We start from the raw sequence: 15000 nt of genomic DNA, 5'->3' as shown, positions 1-15000 counted from the left end.
TTCACTTGAGTATTAACCGACCCCAATATTTATATGACTTGTTCTTTCATCCAATGCCAAGCTAAACAAGCCAGTACTTCCATAGCTCTCGACTGTGGCCCTGTAGTCTTTAGTTGCTCCTGATCAAAAAGTGTTGCTCAAGTGGCTTACTGTTGAAGTCGCTCTGCTGTTTTCTTTGGCATGTTTGTTTTGCTGATTCGAAATTCATGAGATACCTTTGGTGAAATTTTCGAATTTTTAGTCTCATAATTTTAAGGAATCTTGAAGACCCTGCCACATTTCTAGGATCTACATTACTTGACAGTCATCATCAGAGCCTTTGTATTTTTCATTGTTGTTGTTGTTGTTTATTAGCTCACTCCAATGCCTCAAGAGCAGAATTAATGATGATAACAGTGTCAGATATAGTTAGTCAATTGATTACAGCTCATGAGAAGGGAAATGATGTTAACCTGAACAAGTGAGTAGCACACTGATAGTGTTGAATATTTCACCTTCCTGCTCAGGAACTTTAAAGACTTGTTCTGAGCAAAAGTATTTGATAAAAGTATTTCAGTGCTATGACAAGGTGGTGGACAAACTACCAACCCCCAGTCCATGGACTATCCAGTTGGACTACCCGAACGACTACCCAAATGGACTACCCTAAAATGGACTACCTTTAAAAAATACTATTTCTAATGAGCGCTTATGAAAGAACTGAACTGATTATATACTTACATTGCACGTAGCTTGTTTATTTTCCACATGTGACTAAATCCAGGAATTGCACTGGTCTCACTTCACTTACATGAGGTAATCAGCCATCGCAACAAAAAATAGAATGCTACCCTTTTTAAAATAGGTGCTTAGACTTAAATACTGTTGATCAGTGCCGTTTAAAATGGGTGTTTAGGGTTGAGCACTATTTGAAACTAAGTACTCAACATTTGGGTAGTCTATCAGGGTACCGGTAGTCCATGGACTGGGGGTCAGTATTTTGTCCACCACCACTATGACAATGTCTTATCAGTTGAGCATTTGAAAGACAGTAGGTTATTAACAACAGAAGAGTAGAAGAACAAACATCAGGCTAAGAAGGCAGAACTTGCCAAATAATTCAGTCTGACAATGAACGGGGATGGTGGCATGGCTTTGTGAACACATTACCAAATATATCAAGCATTCAAATGACAAAGATGTTGAAACATCAAAATATTTCTGTCAAGTAACTTTACTTTGGGTCTGATGATGTTGTTTATTTTTAATGTGATTTGTTTGACCAGAAACCCATAAGGGGTGAAACGTGTAACGCGAGTTCACAGCTTCTGAATATTCAGGGAAAACTGATTGGTTGAATGTTTTAGTGCTACCTAAGTACCATATTTGGAAACCCCTCGTTCTTGTTGTTCCAAATATGGTACTTAGCAAATTGAATATTCAGAAGCTTGTTTCCCAGCACACAAGGGGCCATTGCACCTTTCAACCCTTATGGGTTTTTGGTTTGACCTATTGATAATTATGTTTAGAATCAAAGGACAAGCTGCTAGCAAGTATGGTCTTACATCTCAGCCCAGACTTGTTGATATCATTGCTGCTGTTCCGCCTGCTTATAAAAAGGTTAGGGACATTAGACAATAATTGGCTGTGGATGAAAACAAGTACAGGTGTGTAGAGAGGCCACACGGCTTTCCTTCCATGATCTGCACATTTCAGTCGAGGCATTTGCTGAAGGTTTTCCTTGCTTTCTGCAATACCAAACTCTCACTGGGCTACTCGATTTCCATGTTGTTCTGAAAGTTGTATAATCCTTAACTTCTCTGCTGTGGTGTAACTTTGTCATTTCGTGCCTACTGTCACCATTGGTCATAAGTTACATCGATTAGAATAGAGACGCTTTGGACAATTTTTTTTATAGTGGTAGTAATATTCTGTTAAATTGATCGTGACTAACTATAATAGGTTATTTGTATCGAGAATAGCCTATTAAAGTCTAGTTTATTGTCTTTTCTATCCTTTGTTAACCCACACGTGTATGCAAATATTGGTAAAGATTACAAACAAAAGGTTCCGTGTAAATACGGTAGGTGTTTTCTGACAACCCACATCCATTTTTTCCTTTTTCTTTGTATTCTTAATGAGTATAATGGAAGTTACGTTGGTTCTCTTCTACACTACTAAGTTATTATTATTTCCAATTTATAGTTCAACTTTATAACATTTCTGTGCATGTACAATTTCTGAAACAATGAAAGGCTAAAATATTTGCTTGCAATCCAATTACAACACAAGTTTTAAGAATTCAACAGAAGCCGAAACTAGAGAGAAGAAAAGAAAGGAAAATTATTTTTTTTCCATACATCAACCAGCCAAGTGAGTAATGTTACAAATACATGAAAGACATGAAGGATACTATGCATCGTCAAATGGGCACTTGGAAAAATCCGAGCCCCAGATGGGATTTGAGCCCACCTCTGTAATCTAGTCCGATGCTCTAACCGCTGTTATTGCTGATATGCCTTAATGTCAATGCACAGTGCAGTTAAGAGTCATATATGGTTATCAAAAAAATTGACTATGTGACTGCTTGATGCAGGCGTAGTCTATACCCACATTTCACATCTCACCACAGAGTCTCCAGTAGCTCAGTGGTTAGAGCATCTGACTAGGTCACAGAGGGTCACGAGTTCTGTCTATCTGGGGCTTGAATTTTTTCTAAGTTCCCATTTGATGATGGATAATGTATTTCATGTATTTTTTCATACATCTGTGGAAAAAAAACAAAAAAACAAAAGTAAAAGAAGGTGAAGGAGAGTAGAGGATTGGTCTTGACAATGACCATAGAACACTCTTTTAGGAGTGAGATTGTCAGGGTTTGTAATTTTTTGTCCATGGTGTTAGGTTTTATTTTTGTGAATTGGGAATCATTATTGCAGAAACCTTTTCAAACTGTGCCTTATACAATCTGGTATAATATGTACATAAATAGTAAAGGGGTTTCATTAGAAGCCAGACACTGGCAGTATACTGCTGTCTATGTTATTAGAAATTTGCCTCTCACCACCGGCTACTCTTCCTTGATTTTCACGTAACCCATTGACTCCCAGGGCTTCCCTATTGACGAGTAAAGTCGTCTGGCATTAGACAGAGTAAAATACTAAGTCTGGCCGGTTTAGGCCGGTTTGGGTGTGAAAGGGTTAAACCCTTGTAAAAGACAAGAGTGACCACCGCTTACATTGATTAGCCCAGGTAAGTACTTAAAGTCTACAAAAGTTATTGAAAGACCTGCATATATCTATAATATTATGAAATTATTTCACACCTGTTATCGTGCTAAAAACTAGAATATGGTACTTTCAGGTATTACTTCCAAAACTGAAAGCGAAACCAGTGAGGACAGCATCTGGTGTAAGTTTTTCATTTCTGAATCTTAATAATTTATTTTATTGTACTCTTTTTGGTGGCTACTGCCTTCAGGCAGATATGTTTTAAGGGTTAAATTTGATTTCAGGTCAAAATGATTTTAACCTAGGTGGATTTGTAATGTTTTTGTGTCTTGAATGAATATCACACAAACTGTAAATAGAGACAAAGAAATTACAGTTGCACAAATCAACCTGGGTTAAAATCATTTTGATCTGAAATCAAATTTAACCTGTAATACTTTACTACAATGGCAGTGAAGCTTTGGGGGCTTATTTTTTTTTCCCTTAGAAAATATTTGATGAAAGGAAAGTTAAAACAGTTTTTTATTATTTTTGTAGATTGCTGTTGTCGCTGTTATGTGCAAGCCTCACAGGTGTCCACACATAAACATGACTGGAAATATCTGCGTGTAAGACTATCCTCTTTTAAACCATTATTATATTTCGTTCCAAGAAAATTCTTTATTGTTGTGTAATGATCGACTGAGTTGAAGGGCCAAAGAGTAACATTAGTCTTGTGGTCATTTATTGATTGTACACTTGAAAAGTGAGCCCAATAATGTCTTCCTGTTTAACCAAACCAGATTCTAGGATTTTGTCCATGTTTTTGTAAGGCAGTGCACTCTCTATGAGCATTCAGAAGATGTACATGTAGTTTTGATAAAAACTGCTGTGAATTTTGACTGGTGAAAATTTTGTGCAAGTTACTTTTCTTATCCAATGCAACTTTAATATTCTTCATGTGGACCGTACATGTACATCGTCAAAGTTAAGGCAAATTCAGATAAATGGATCTTAAAAATACTTCAGAAAAATTTCCCCATTTTTTCCAATTTCTTTTCAAGAGTTAGAGTGTACATTTAAGTCACGTATTCCAAATTTGAGAACAAAATGGGGGGTCACTGTCTTTGTTTGTGTGCTCGTGCATTTTTGCTCAGCCCCTATGCTCAGTGCATGGCTCTGCAGAGCACTATGACAGTGTTTGCATGTCAAAAAAGATATCTAGTTCTAAACAATTGGCGTTTATGCCCTGAATACCAAAGCATGGAAAATACTGTTACAAGTGGTGAATTACATGTAATTTTAATGAAAAAAATGCTTGAAGTCTAAAACCTGAGTTGTGCCATTGTACCTTCAGAGATCTACATGTAAGTAAACTGTAAGTTTGAAGACCCAGAATTCTTTCCTTTCTATTTCTGTATACTGTAAAGTTGTTATGATTGTAATCATGTATTGAAGCATGAAACTAACCGGATAAATTTATTCCAGGTACTGTCCAGGTGGTCCTGATTCTGATTTTGAATACTCCACACAGTCATATACTGGATATGAAGTAAGGCACCACACTATAATAGTAATTACTGTATATTATTTCTATTACCTGTAAGCCATTAATGGGGTCTGAAACAATCCCATTAAAGAAATTCTCAAAAAACCAGCAGAAAAAAAATTGTGGTACCTTAAAAGACCTTTACCTGGGGATGTGACAAAGATCTCCTTCAAACAATATTGTTGTATTTTTCATCAGCAAGCTGTTGATTAAATAATGGTGATTTCATTAACTGATACAGTGTCCTCTTTCCTCCTTCATCGATTTCACGATCACTTTTTTTTTCAGCTGTACAAGATAATAATGATGTTACTTAAGTGTCTCTCTAACCTTACTTTACATTAATAAACTTAATCTTGCTTACTGTAAATTGTTTTCAAAAGGTACAGTAAAGGGTAGCCCTCCATGATATTCAGTTCATGAATCCTGTCCTAATTTTCGGCATTTTTGGGCATACCAGTAGTTGTTAAGAACATTAAATGTTTGTTTTCTTCAGCCTACATCAATGAGAGCAATCCGAGCACGATACAACCCTTACCTTCAAACAAGACACAGGATAGACCAGGTGAGAATCTTATGATCATTTTAGTAAGTTTTTGTTGTTTCGTGGAAAATGTTTTTTTTTCTGCACAGCATGCACAGAATTTTGTGAGCATGTGGTTTAAAGCTTTTAGTCAATCCAAAGGAGTCTTTTTTATTTCTACTACAGCTTAAACAACTTGGCCACAGTGTTGATAAGGTGAGGTAAATAATATTATTGTGCTTGTTTTAGGAATTTTACGTTAACACAAATGTGTAGCTCACTTAAATTTCTGTGACTGTTTTTAACCCCACGAATGACCCTAATTGGAGCTGAGTATCAAAACAGCAACTTTTTTTTATTTTGAAGGTTGAGTTTATTGTGATGGGAGGCACGTTTATGTGTTTGGATGAAAGCTATAGAGACTACTTTATAAGAAATCTTCATGATGCACTCTCAGGTCACACAAGTAACAATGTTGATGAAGCTGTCAAGTAAGTTTGTTGCAGTTATGCAGAATTGAACATGGTTCAAAGAAATTTCAGGGGTGCATTTTTAAACTTGTATAAAGTGACCCAGGTCACTTGCAATGACACCAGCGTGGGCCTTTCGGATTCAACCCTGCATATACCCTAGGTGTGGAATCTTAAATGTTTCCTTTGGTCCTGTTTTTATGGTATTTTAATTCCTCAGTTTAAGGTGACATAAGTACTACAGTTTTCCAAAGAAAAACATCAAGATTTTGACTGAGTTCCTGGATGGGGGACTGGAAACTAGACATTTCAAAGGCCTTTTTATCAAAACCTAGCCATATGACCAGGGTTAAAATTTTTGGAATTAGTAAACAATATTATGAAGATGAAACCGTCAACATTTTTTTGAAGAGATCTATCAGACAGTTTTTCAGTTATCAAAATAGCCGAAAATTCAACGTTTTTGCCGTTTGTGAAAAACCTGTCAGACAGATTTCACTATATATTTCTATACATGATTTTTTTTTCGTTAAGGAAATCCTGTAATTTTAAGGTGGGTTCATATGGCTAGTTTTTGAGAAAAAGGCCTTTGAACTGTCTAGTTTCCATTCCCCCTCCAGTAGCGTGGTCACTGTAGTTCCAGTGACTTTAGAACAGTTTTCAAAGTGTTGTTTGTAAATTTATTCTTCTTCCTTGATTACAAACACTGTAAAAATATGAGATAAATTTGAACATGGTGTAAACACCAGGGATAAATTATGCAATTTTGATCGCTGAACAAAATGTTACAATAAAAAATATGATTACATTTAATACAAAAACAACCGTGAGTTAAGTGCTCAAATATAGTTAAAGGCACAGTAACATTGGCAAGAGCATTTTAAGCCAAAATTAAAATAAAGTGTGAAACTAATTACTGTGGAGTAACATGAATACATAAAATCCTTGGTTCTGCTCCTTGCACTGAAACTAGAATCCTTTGTGGTAAATACTCATAACTTTTAAGATTGTTGCTTGGGTTTACGATCTTGATAAAACTTGCAACCTTGGTTAAAACTGCTACTTTGATGAAACATGGAACTTGTGAAACAAAACCCTTCTTGTTTGATGTGTACTCTATCGTGAGCCTTACTGTATGCGAGAGAGCTTAATTGCGACAGTAGCATCCTTAGAAAATTCTAGAAAATTCTGGAGGAAACAGTAAAAAGAACTAGGGAGGGTGACATAAATTAATTGAACTTTCCTTAACGAATTTTAAATGATAACAAGATGAACTAAAGTAAATAATATAGGTAGAAAGTAGAAAGACAAACACTAGGTGTTCAGCTGTAGCTACAGTCACTATATTTATCATTTTCTCCTGATTTGCATTTGTATTTGTTTGGTAAAATTGCATTTTACATCAATTGCAGTGACTAACACTTTAGAAGAGAATCTTTAATTTCACAGATTTCAAAATCTTGATCATTTTCTGCAGAAAACTGGAGTGAGCCACCTTAAGTTGCCTCCTTCCTTTAATAAACAAATAACAAACAAATAACCACAAAGCAGGCTGATAGCATTTTTAAAACACAGAGGGAAGGCTATTTCCTTGACACGTAGCACGTGTATTCAATTCCATGGAAGTTGCTACCTGGTATTGTGTTCTGAAGCTATCAAGCCTTCCTACATGTACCCATAAATCCCTCAAAGTAATTATTTATTTGATTATTGTTATTGTTATTGTTATGTTATGAAGCAGAATAACGAGGCAATAAAATAATAATTAATATTTTAATGTTGTGCATTCATCATTTTAGATATTCAGAGAGAAGCAAAACAAAATGTATAGGGATAACAATAGAAACAAGACCAGATTATTGCTTAAAAAAACATTTAAGGTGAGAATGCTCAGTTCGTAACCTTGAGTCTTTTTCACAGTGTGATCACTGAAAATTCATGCATGATATGTGCTTGTTATTGTCAGTGTCAACTTGATGATGGTACACTAGCAAAGCAGAATTTAAAATAAAAACTTGAAGGGTAGGCCATCTTGGCTGGGAAATACATGTAATATATACAAGAAGGTACTCACACCTAACAGAAAAACAACTAAATTAACTAATTTCCCATACATCAAGGAAATATTAAGTGTGTGATTGCTCTTTAGTTCAATGCTAATGTATGGCTGCACACGCTTGGAGATTGGAGTACAAAGTGTGTACGAAGATGTGGCAAGGGACACAAACAGGTACTGGACATAGAGGAAGTAACAAGCTAACCTTTGGGATTATTTGCCATTGTTCGTGTCCTCCTAGGTCCCTGCATCTATAATAGTCTTAAGGTTATTCTTACATACATGTACATGTAAGTACATATTGGATATGACATGGGAAATTCTCAAAGTGGCGCCCAGCACCATGTCAGCTATAACCAATACCTATTTCGTATCCAACTAGTCCACATGGAAAAATAATATTGTTTATTTAATTGAAGTAAATTCTTAACAATAATTATTATTGTATGCTTGAAAATTCTACCTCCTGCCACAAATTCTTTGGCTGTCATTACACATGGTGTAATGGTTTGGTAGAAGAGCTGATAACCAAGACATAGTGAGCCAATCAAAATGACAATAATGCAATATCCATGGTCAAAAATTTAATAAAATACTTCATAGACTAGGAATGAGTTTGTCACATGTATGTTCCCAATACACCCCAGCAACCTGATGTAAAAAGGCACATTACAAGGAAAGATTCATACATGTATTGTTTCGTTTTATGTTTTGGGTATGTTTTTTTTACATGAGACTCGACTAACAGTGAAATTGGACACGTGTAATAATAATATGGTAATTCATTTATTGTACTTTTCAGGGGTCATACTGTCAAGGCAGTGTGTGAATCCTTCCATTTGTCCAAAGATGCAGGTTTCAAGGTCAGCTGTTTTTGTTTATTTGTTTCTGGATACATTTTGAAAAACCATCACCTAGTGATGGGAATCTCCTGAGATTTTACTGGCGATCATCGGAAATAATCGGATTGACCCAACCAGTCAATCGTTGGTTATAATCGGAAATCTATTGATAAAAAAAAAAACATGCACCCTGTTTGTTTTGGACAACATGCAAACAAGACAACGAGGAGGGGACCCAGGGGAACTAATTTGATCTTCGCAAGCTGTTTATATCTGTTTTGCTTTCATCTAATCTTGTTACCTTTGTGATCGCAGTAAGTTAATTAACAAATCGCAAGGGGTTCAGCGTTGATTGTACTCTTATTGACAACAATATTGGTCATCACAGTGGTCAAAATGTTGTGGACTCACGAGGCGCAGCCAACCACAATATTTAACACCAAAGAAAGTTTTTATTTCAAAGTGTGACCAAAATCACGACTCAAAGAAAGAGCAAGCGTTGTCTATAACTTTCTCGCCATATGATTGGTTTATTTCCCAAAATGGGCGTTCCTGATTGGCTATTACATTGCGTGACAAAATGATGCGAGCATGATGCATGCAGCGTTGTCTAGACTCTTGTAGACAACAGCAAATTAGCCAATCAGATTGCGAGATTACAAGCAATTGTGATAAAAATGTATTTTCCAGGTGATCTGGTGACGTAATTTAGAGGACTGGAAAGAAAAATTTTAATGCCGTATCCCACAACTGTGCGCGGCCTCAGGTTTTGTTTCCAAGTTTCCTGCAGTATTTCCATCGCCAAAACTGAACAGATCATTCCGTGTCTCCCACATTTCCTGTTACTGAATGAACATTCAAGTGGAAATAACATTCAATGCTATGCGCGGTTGTGGGATACGGCGTTAAAATTTTTCTCCCCAGTCCTCCGAATTATGTCACCAGATCACCTGGTTACGGCCAGCTACTAATTTAGAATAATTTCTCAGAGAACCATCAAGGTAAGCTTTTTCTGTATGAAGTACAAACTATCAACATTAATGTGAAATAAATGCAAAATGCAAAACCTAGCCTGGTGTGAGCGTGTTTCGATGAGTTTTGGAGAACATTAAGAATGTATGAAACGTAGGATAGCCTATTTGTCTGTGATAGTCGATTGTCATCATCCATAATCGATTGTTGCACCGCTTAAAGATTTTGGATCAATGATCGATTATAATTGATGATCGGTACACCACTACTTTCACTAGTTGAAAATTTAATACAATCATTCTGTTCTACAGGTTGTGTCTCACATGATGCCCGATCTGCCAAATATTGGATTGGAGAGAGATATTGAACAATTTATTGTATGTTTCCTTTTTTTAATTGGAGAGTAAACATATGATTTTCCTTATTGTACCACTTTTGCCTTCATTACCTTCTCATTTCTTTTTCTGATCGTAGGAGTTCTTTGAAAATCCTGCTTTTCGGGCAGATGGTTTGAAAATTTATCCAACCTTGGTTATCCGTGGTACAGGTTAGTGGTATTAATTCTCTCTTTAAAACTCTGATTTATGCATGTTTTTTTGTGAAGAGCCAGTGAAAAGGAATGTTCTTGTTTACCATAAAGATTAACGTTTTCATTCATCCTAATAGCTGTTACCTAACCCTAACCCTCCAACTTTACAACACAATGCAAATGATGCTATCAAGTGAATCATTTGAGCAAGTGGACTTCTTCAATTTGACCACTGTTTTTCACTTTTCATGTGGTCTCATCAATTATGAGAGGTCCATTTAGAAGATTCTTTCCAAGTCAACCACTCATGCTAAATTGTTACATGCGAGATGGCCTATGGTTTATAGTGGCAGGCTTAAAACGCAGGTCATTATTTTATCTATACTAACCCATTGACACCTGAACTGCCCTGTACTGCCCCTATTGATCAGTAAAATCATCTGGCGTCAGACAGAGTAAAATCTATTAAGTCCTACTCATAAGAGTCAATGAGTTAACCCTTTCAACCCCGTGGGGTTCCCCATTGACGAGTAAAATCATCTGGCGTTAGACAGAGTAAAATCTATAAGTGGCACTCTTGGGAGTGAAAGGGTTAATGGGGACATAGTTTTTGAGTGAATCTAGCTGTTGTTAACCCTTTCACCCACGTGGGGTTCCCCATTGACAAGTAAAATCGTCTGGCGTTAGACAGAGTAACATCTATAAGTGGCAATCTTGGGAGTGAAAGGGTTAAAGCAACCCAAAACCTTCAAACTGGGTAACAGTGGTTCAGATGGCAAAGGCAAATGGAGTGAGATGGTACGGTCATGTGTTGGAGAGGGATGATGAGCATTTTCTGAGAAAAGCGTTGGAGTTTGAAGTGAAGGGCAAGTCAAGAGGAAGCGAGGCCGACCAAAGAAGACGTGGAAGATGCAAGTGGAGAAGGAGAGCAAGAGTGTTGGATTGGAGAAAAAAGATGCCATGAATCGAGTGAGATGGAAAGTGGGAGTTAGAGAGATTGCTGCCAAAGTGGGGTAAATCTGGCCACCCCCATCTAAGGGGATAAACCTGGATCAAAATTGGATTGATGATGATGATGGGTAACCTTGGGCCTAAACATCATTCTTAGACCTAATGAGGCATTAGTAAAGCTTTTGTAACAATCGAACCTGTGAAAAGTGACCTATACTTTAAACCTGTTTGGTTTACATTCCTTAATCAAGAATACATGGAAGTGTTACCTTTTGTCAATTAAAGTACAAAGGAAGTACTTTCTCCTGAGTGATTTTAAGACCCTGAGTGTTGGTCCAGCTAGGGTATAAACCCACAACCTCAGTCATATTTGACATGCCCATGGCATTCTCAACTGAGGCAACTAGCAGTAATTTGGGGTTTGTGAAGAACAAGTATGGTATCAAACTGTGCTGTGTTGGTATCTCTTTACTTTTAATATTGCATTAATTTGGTTTAGGTTTGTATGAGCTGTGGAAGACAGGTCGGTACAAAAGTTACCCTCCAAGTACTCTAGTGGACTTGATTGCAAGGATTCTTGCTTTAGTTCCTCCCTGGACAAGGGTGTATAGAGTTCAACGGTATGGTCATTTTCACAATTTATTTTTCATTAATCCGTTCATTCCTCAAACATCCTAGGATGCCCTCAGTTGATGAGTAAAGTTGTCTGGCATTAGATGAATGAATGACTTTATTTATATGTCATCAAGGATTTAGCATTGCTGCTAATTGGGTTCACCTAAAACAAGTTACAATCATCAAGACTATGTACAAATTTCATAAAATTAAAATAATAGCTATTTACAAGACGAAAAGCCTATCCATCAGAAGAAAACTACAGAAGTGATTAAAACCACGAATAATAGAGAGTAGATAGAGTAAAATCTGTTAAGAGTAAAATCTGTTAGGACTCACTCCTAGGGGTCAATGGGTTAATGTTGATGATATTCATTATGCTTTAGTGGTCATTCCTTTTGACTATGTTCACTTGTCCACCACCATGGATACAATCAATGCAAAGGAGCTTTGATTTGTACTAATTTGCCCTAACCATCAGTGCATGCATATGTAGAAGGGAGTATGATCATTATCCAGAGGTGCATGCAAATTTGTTTGCATTTTGCTTGTAGTTAGCATCCCTTTAGCTGTCACATGGGGTAGAACCTGTGTTAGTTGCCCAGGGTTCAGTAAAATGGACTTCAGTTGTTCAAGGCCATGTATCGTTCAAACGTTTTTTGTTTTCTCTATCTTTGCGGAATTTTCAGTAAAAGACAGATGTATAGATCACTTGCATACGGGTTTAAACTAGTTGTCTCTTCTGTACCTGCTCTGTGACCCTTGCCCCTTTTTGTTTACCCTCTTTACAGCTGAAGAACACTCTGGTGACAGCAAGATGAAAAGACAGAAATAATAATTATTGTTATTTTAACTGATTGTAAAATTACAAGAATATCAAAGCTGATGTTAAAATAGAGTATCAGCATTCTCAAAGTAAGAACTGTAGCAACAAATGTTTACTTCAATTCCGGTGGTTTCCATTTCTGAAATTGTAAGTTTACATTTTAGGGACATTCCAATGCCCTTGGTGAGTTCTGGGGTGGAACATGGTAATTTAAGAGAGCTGGCACTGGCACGGATGAGGGATCTGGGCACCCAGGTAAGTCAATTGCGATACATCATGTAGTGCTTTTTACAATAATAACATAGTTTGGCGAATAGGAGATCAACTCTCCATCTTAGCAGGAAGATGGGAAGAGATGTGTGATGTGTCATTTTAATTAGTTTTCTTCCAATTTCTTAGTTTTTTTATGACTTTTATTTTTTGTCTACCAGTTTTTGCTCGCGGCTCGGTATGGTGGCTCTGTCGCTCATAGAGATCACGCCAAAGGAAAAAAAACACTCTGGCACCCAGGGTATTCGGTCAGCGAAAATAACACCATATTATAATCTGCTTTTCCTGTTTGTTAGTGTCGTGATGTGCGTACTCGCGAGGTTGGAATACAGGAGATTCACCATAAAGTCCGTCCTTTTGAGGTAAGTCAACGTTGACTGTGAATTTTAATCTACATCTACATCTACATGTTCTAGCACTCGGCAAAGTTCCTTTTCGACTTATAGCTGTTTCTGCCTAGGTGGCTTCATACACATGCAATAAGGTTTTTTTAGAGACATCAAGCCAAGCCGGCCACTTACGCTGGAGAGAACAGAACAGCCAAAACACCGAGGAATCCATCCCCTACTCTTTTGGAATAGTCTAACGTTTATGCACAAGGATTTTGTGACGGGACCTGCGGTTTACAGTCTTTATCCGAGAAGACTTCAAAGTCTTACCATTTGTAGATGAAATTACAAAGCCAGTCCTAGCTATCTCCTCAGTTGTTTTAAGATCCTGAGTGTTGATCCGGCCGGGGTTCGATTCTGCAACCTCCCGCACGACAGCCCGATGCTCAAGCAACTGAACCACCGGTGCCCGGTGTTTTAGTAATGGAATAATTTAAAATTAAAAGACAAAATTCCTATTCCTTGTTTTAGATTGAATTGATCCGCCGTGACTACGTTGCAAATGGTGGATGGGAGACTTTTCTTTCATATGAAGATCCAGAGCAAGATATCCTTGTTACATATGCTTAAAATAATTTTTATTTTAAGTTTTTATTTTCCACTTTGCTGTACTAAGTCATGCTTTCGCGGTTACAAGGAGTTTTTGATTCACCAAATTCCTTAATTCTTTGAAAATATCCTTGTGGGATTACTGAGATTGAGGAAGTGTTCCGAGGAGACATTCAGGCCCGAACTGAAAGGAGGATGTTCGATTGTCAGAGAGCTTCATGTGTATCCTTTATGTTTAACCTGTGTTTTTTTTTCGTTTGTTTGTTTTGTAATTTTAAGGCACAAAACAATCTCATTTGTGTCCATTGTTTTCTGGATTATTTAACTTTTGTCGGAGCCCTAATCAAACGATCAGTGAAAGCTTGTGTACTTAAAATAATTTTCTATTCCGCCATGGTATCTCCTGATTACCGGCCCCACTAATAACGTGATTCAGGTGCGGGGTGACGGTTGATTTTTTCTGTCGCGGGGTTAAGCGTTTGTATCCACAATCTTGGACAGAATAAAATGGAACAGAAATGCTTCCTCTCCCCCAAATCAAGGATGAAGGTGCGTGAAGGCCCAAACGCGCCATTTTCCCATCACTGATTTTGGGGGGAGGGGTGGTCTCAATGTTCCATTTAATTTGTCCAAGATTGTCTAAGGAGGGTATGACGTCACAAATTCAAGATTTGGTCAATTAAGAGGTCATCTGTCAACACATTAATCATCCGAAACCACTGGCCTCTGACGCAGTCACGCTCGTCGCTAGTGTTGCTATGTTGAGATACTACATGGAAGATATTTTAAGAGAAGCGGAGCGTATAAAAAAGCCAAACCTAAAAGAATACCCGAGGAAACAAAAGTAAGAGTTAGAGTTCTCAAGCCCGCTACTGATCTTACTCTGGAAGCATTTCTGGGGAGTTAATCGATAAAACTATAGGGTCTATGTAGGGTCGCATCGCCGAGATTAAACGAAGCAATGGCAAAAGACTCAAGCATTAAAGTTGCGCTTTTAAAGCTTTGTAGAGGACTTGAATGGTTTTACATGACATTAAAACGTTTAAGGCACGATTCACGAGACTTTTTATACGATTAACGTCTGTTTTGAGACGCTTTTCAACGGTTAAGCACGGTTAACAAGCAATGGAAAAAGTGTCAATCTGTTCTGTCACCTTTCTGGCCAGACGACAAAATCGTCTGGCCAGAATCGTCTGGCCAAAATCGTTTGACCGCGCACCGGTGGCTCAGTTGGTTGAGCACCGGGCTGTCACGCGGGAGGTCGTGAGTTCAAC

The 15000-nt window shown here is 37.4% G+C and overlaps 1 protein-coding gene across 3 annotated transcripts in view; it reads left to right on the top strand.

Annotated features, from left to right (window-relative positions):
• The window catches only part of LOC137977591 (elongator complex protein 3), an 18999-nt gene that overhangs the window by 1734 nt on the left and 2265 nt on the right, over positions 1-15000 (top strand). For 2 of the 3 annotated variants that reach the window (XM_068824864.1, XM_068824863.1), the window contains 18 exons: positions 355-460; positions 1509-1599; positions 3340-3387; positions 3744-3814; positions 4674-4737; positions 5231-5299; positions 5444-5473; positions 5624-5748; positions 7527-7607; positions 7877-7957; positions 8586-8646; positions 9909-9974; positions 10072-10144; positions 11577-11697; positions 12683-12773; positions 13085-13150; positions 13649-13734; positions 13862-13948. In XM_068824864.1, coding sequence (XP_068680965.1) covers positions 355-460; positions 1509-1599; positions 3340-3387; positions 3744-3814; positions 4674-4737; positions 5231-5299; positions 5444-5473; positions 5624-5748; positions 7527-7607; positions 7877-7957; positions 8586-8646; positions 9909-9974; positions 10072-10144; positions 11577-11697; positions 12683-12773; positions 13085-13150; positions 13649-13734; positions 13862-13948 — 1417 coding nt within the window. Of the gene's footprint in view, positions 1-354; positions 461-1508; positions 1600-3339; positions 3388-3743; positions 3815-4673; positions 4738-5230; positions 5300-5443; positions 5474-5623; positions 5749-7526; positions 7608-7876; positions 7958-8585; positions 8647-9908; positions 9975-10071; positions 10145-11576; positions 11698-12682; positions 12774-13084; positions 13151-13648; positions 13735-13861; positions 13949-15000 lie in introns of those variants that run through there. The other variant, XM_068824865.1, reaches the window with a different exon arrangement.

The sequence above is a fragment of the Montipora foliosa genome, chromosome 11, assembly GCF_036669935.1.
Source record: "Montipora foliosa isolate CH-2021 chromosome 11, ASM3666993v2, whole genome shotgun sequence".
Classification (NCBI taxonomy): Eukaryota; Metazoa; Cnidaria; class Anthozoa; order Scleractinia; family Acroporidae; genus Montipora; species Montipora foliosa.
Note: the sequence above shows the minus strand (reverse complement) of the source record. Positions and strands in the feature narration are given on the sequence as shown.